We start from the raw sequence: 4,803 nt of genomic DNA on the forward strand, positions 1-4,803 counted from the left end.
GCGGGAGACTGCACCACAGGAGGAGAGGGAGGACAAGGCCAGAGCCGCCAGGGCCTCCAACTGTCCGGCCAGAACCAGGACGCACCGTCCCCAGGGGAGAGCGCGCCCGCGGGTGCTGGTCCAGGCAGTGAGGGCGGAGGCAGAGGGGCCACGGAGACGCATCTCCCCCAGCACCCGAGGCCGAGGCCTGCGGCACACGCACACGAGGTTAGCACCGGTCTACATGGGGATTTGGTCACACTGTGAGGGGAGCTCTAGCTACGTGGAGGGTTGGGCTTTTTGCATTCCATGACACGAGACAGGACACAAGACACAATCAGGGGCAGTCTGGTGGCGTCGGTGTGTGCGGGACGGGCCTTCAGGAGTCACTCCTCTTCTTGCTCTTCTTCAGAAAGGAGGGGGTACGGAATTTCTTCTTCTTCTTGGAAGGGGACTTGCCCGGAGACCCATCGCTGCCGGGGTCCACGGCAGCCCCCTCCTCAGCAGCTGGGGAGGTGGCCTCTTCCACTGCCGGGGCGGAAGCTGGCTCGGGGCTGGCCGCCACAGGGGACCTGGCGGGGCTGGGAGGCTCCCGGGCTTCACAGAGCCCCTCCTCCTCCTCCTCCTCCTCCAGTGTGGGGAAGCTGAGCGCTTCTGAAGGCTCATCAGGGGACAGGTCAGGGAGGGTCGGCTTGAAGGTGGCAGCATCACTGTCCTCTCCAGAGGTGGCCTCCTGCGGCAGGTCTGGCGGGCGGGGGACGAGAGACAGGGCTGAAGAGCAGCCTCCGACCCGAGCGGGGCGCCCTGAGAGAGAGGCAGCGCCCCGCACCGAGACGGCTGCGGGGCTGGGCTCTAGGGGCTTTTACTAAGACAAGAGCAAGAAACTTGAAATCAGGTCTACTCCACTTCAAGGCTGGATGTGGCTCATAGTACAAAATGGAGACGCAACCTGGGGAGGGGGGGGCGGTTCAGCTCCTCCTCGAGGACGGTGTGCTGACAGACCCAGACGCGGTTCTGGGGAGAGCTGGGCAGGCCGGCGGCACTGCGCGAGGACCATGTTCTGCACTTAACACCTGAACGGGAGTTTGTTCTAGAACCCTAAGGGCAGTATTAGTAGTTCTGAAATTAGGCCTACATTTGGGTCCACAACACCTGGTCTCCCCCAAGAAGAAAACCATGGAAAACGATGGTTAACTCCCAGACCCCAAGTGTACTATCAACATCAAACAAAATAAAGCCACTGAAGGCGGGAGAATGGAAGCAAAGAGAGGAACTGTAAGGTAAGGGATGGGGCAAAAGGCAGGCCAGCTTCAGCACTCGAACACGGGAACATGAGTGGCCACAAGGTAACTGCTGTAAAGACCCAGCCCAAGGCGGGGTTTCCGGGGAAGGTCCCATCACCCGATCTCTACCTGGACTCTGACCAGGGGGAAACCAGTTTTGTAGATTTTTACGACATCCTACAGAGTTAAAGCGACTGGCTGCTTGGGCAAGACTAAACCATTTAGTACAGAGAAACCAAGCCACGCGTCTGGGCGGGGCTCGGAGCGGAGTGCGGGTGAGGGGCGGCCGAGGGAGGCTCTGGGCCCCAAACGCTTAGCGCTTCGGCTCTGGGAGGCTGGAGCCACCCCGGCTGGCCCCTGAGCCACCTTCTGTCCCACCATAATTAACTGTCCTTACTTAGGGGGACAGGAGGAAGTCAGCATTCACCCTGCAGAACGTGCAGAGGTGGCCTGTGGGGTCTCCGGGGAACTCTACCATGTGACCAAACGCCACATTAAAAACAGCACCAAACAGAGCTCTCTTGCCCCATCCCCAACTACGCTTAAGCGCTCAGCTTAAGCCAAGATCCCAACAGAAGCAACCCGCATGCAGCACGAGGCAAAACCCATCCCCACCCCACCCCCCAGCCTGAACCTCGTCTGGATGTGTGTGTGACCCCGCTGAGCAGTCGCAGGCTGAGCAGGGCCATGTGGCCGCTCGGGAACTCCTGAGACCCCCAGGGCCGTGAGCGGCACTGCCTGGGTCCCCAGGAGCCCCCGGGGCAGGCTGCCACCACCCAGCTCTCCGGCGACCGAGCCCCGGCCAAGATGCCGCTGCCTAGGAGGGCAGAACTGGGTATGGGGGGGGGGGGGCTCTATTTTTACTTTGAAAAAACAGAAAACAGAACTGAGGAAGCAACAAAGAAGCAGGAGAATGAGGTGAAGCACAGGGAGCGCTGGCTGGCAGCGGAGGGCCAGCCGCGGCGGTACTTACTATGGTAAGAGGTACTCTCTAGCACAGCCACCTCCTGTTTGGAACGCAGCCACAGGAAGAGAAAAGCACAGGGAGAGAATCTAGGCATTCAGTCACAGCCACTGGGTTACCAAAGGAGAATGGCCAAGCCATTCTTGTGGACAGTGGGGAGGAAGGCAAGCCATGGGCTCCCCACAGGCAGGGGAAGCACGACACGTAAGACCGAGGGACAGACACGCAGGCCACACGCCACAAACACGCAGTGGGTGGTCTGAGAGGCCCGTGGAGGCCAGCACTCGGCACAGACTGATCACTAGAGCAGGTCACACGAAGCCCTGCAGCCCAGACACGATGGAAGACGTTTCCAGAGGGGTGATCTGGACACAGTAAGGTTTGAGAAATGCGTAAGCAGTGGGCAAAACGGACATCATAAACAAAGGTGGGATCGAATCCCCGAAGTCTGTCCTCCCACCTTGTCCTCATGTCTCACTACTAAAGCTGCTGCCTCAAATGACCCAGGACAGAACCAAAACAGGAGCAAGGGAGACGGGCCAGTTCAGAACCATGTGTCGTGCTGGTTTCCACGCAAATGCTCGCTCCTCCCCACGACCGTCCACTCAACTACTGACACCCGGTTGCTCTCCCTCTACTGGACAAGACACGAAATCTGCCTCTCGTGGTGGACGCCGGACCACAGAAGGCCATGCACCCTCCCACAGCAGGGCAGCCACACGCTCGCGTCCACCCCAGAGCTCACCTTCCTCAAGCTTGACGGGGGAGCTGGGGGGGGTCTGGGGGGCAGCAGGGGGCTCTGGAGAACTCTTTTCTTTCTGTTCTCTGGTCTCATCCAGATGCTCTGCAGACGGACAGAAAGGGAGAAGCGCAAAGTAAAGACCTCCAGCCATCATGAGCCTTCATGCTCCTCAAAGGCAGGCAGGCCCTCCTGCCCTGCCCAGCCGGCTGCCTCGAGGGGGACAGCTGAAACTTCTCATTCTCGGGTGCATCCAAGAGACCGGAAGGGCTCACGGCCACACTGTATTCATCTCTCCAAGGGGTCAAAGAAGGCCGATTGTGACTGGGGTGTGGATCTGAATCTCAAGAGATTCAACCAACTTTGGATACAAAATTGATTTCCATTCTTATGCCAGAGAGAATCTGCCAGAGCCAACACTGACATGGGGGCTGGTGACCCCTGGCCTGTCCCCACCTGTGCTCCAGTGAGGAGCCCTCCCCAGGGCTGAGCCAGCAGCCCAGGGTCCCAGGTACCCTCACCCTACCCACCACCTCAAGGAGGTCACATGAACACTGCACTGGTTTCCATTCTTTTATGCACAGCATTTTCTACCGATAATTTAAACCTCGCAATTATAATATTTTTATTTTTTGAAGTAAAATATGCTGATGAGGACCAGAGAAAAAACTGCAGGTACTAGGACGCAGGATCCAGAAAATCCAAATCTACTTCTCTTTTAGGGAAAAATACATACCAATGTTATCCTAATTCCTTAAATCTCCTTCTCTCGTTTAAACTTTTTATATTCACAGCTTGGCATCACTACGTCTCGTATTTTGAACAAGCAGCTATAATCAGCAGGGCCTCTGATGTTATAGAGATGCCAACCTACCTTCCTGAAACCAGGTGTCTATGAACAAAGGCCTCTCCATCTCCCACGAGCTCCCTCAACCAGGAAAGGTGCCCAAGACCCAAGGCTCTCTTCCTTCCTCCTGCGGGGAGTGCTGCCGTGTGGCACCCCCCATGCCCAGGGCCAGCACCAGGCAGGGGTCTCTGGTAGTGCCCCCTGGCAGGCCCTCACACTGCAGACAGCTCAGTGATCACAGAGCACGGTCATAACCGCCCCATACACTCAACGGCTGTAACATCCCTCCTCAGGTGGAAGGAAACCCCTGTGTGCCTTGCAGTTTGACTCAAAAAACATTTTCTTGTAATCCAGATTTCCCAGACACTGGAAGGGCCCAAAGGGCAGACACACGTGTGTGCTCTGGAATCAGGATTTGCCTGCAGGACCAAAAGCTCGGGCCCACACACCACCCTGAGGCAGGGACTTATGGCGACAGGGCAGACAAAGCTCTCTGTGGGGCTGCACGCACCATTCAGGGGAGATGATCGGAAGCAGAGCCCCATGTGGCGGGAAGCCTGGGCTCACTCTGATGCGATGTGTGCTAAGTCTTAACCCTAATGCACAGCTAACAGAAAGTGACGGGCAGTGACACCGTAACACACGCTGAAAACAATTCAGCAAAAAACAATAGTTTTTTATACAACTCAAATTTCAACAGCATCTACATAATGCATCACTTGGTCTAAAACGAGACCCAAAAAAACCTAAATTGCGGCAAATCAGAGGTTACGAGGAGCAATACATAATTCCCTGGAGGATCCGCCAAGGACCCAGGGCCATGGAACACCGTGGGACTTCCATTCCAAAGGCTGATTCCCAGGGAGCAAGCCGGGGAAGACGTGTGATCCCTGCTCAGGATCGGAGGCTTCAGTACAAAGACCAGGGTTGGAACTTAACGGCCCTGAGGACGCAGCATGAACCTCCTGGTTGGGGGCTATCTGTGCCCAGG

The 4,803-nt window shown here is 57.0% G+C and overlaps 1 protein-coding gene across 4 annotated transcripts in view; it reads right to left on the minus strand.

Moving 5' to 3' along the window:
- Positions 1-19: 19 nt before the first annotated feature.
- The window catches only part of LOC103676653 (alpha-adducin), an 83,095-nt gene continuing 78,311 nt past the window's right edge, over positions 20-4,803 (minus strand). For all 4 annotated transcript variants that reach the window (XM_040624900.1, XM_040624899.1, XM_040624898.1 and 1 more), the window contains 2 exons: positions 2,972-3,070; positions 20-723 (listed from right to left, as the gene is read on the minus strand). In XM_040624900.1, the coding sequence (XP_040480834.1) occupies positions 359-723; positions 2,972-3,070 (464 nt within the window). In that variant the 3' untranslated portion in view covers positions 20-358. The remainder of the gene's footprint in view (positions 724-2,971; positions 3,071-4,803) is intronic.

The sequence above is a fragment of the Ursus maritimus genome, unplaced genomic scaffold, assembly GCF_017311325.1.
Source record: "Ursus maritimus isolate PB19 unplaced genomic scaffold, ASM1731132v1 scaffold_8, whole genome shotgun sequence".
NCBI lineage: Eukaryota > Metazoa > Chordata > Mammalia > Carnivora > Ursidae > Ursus > Ursus maritimus.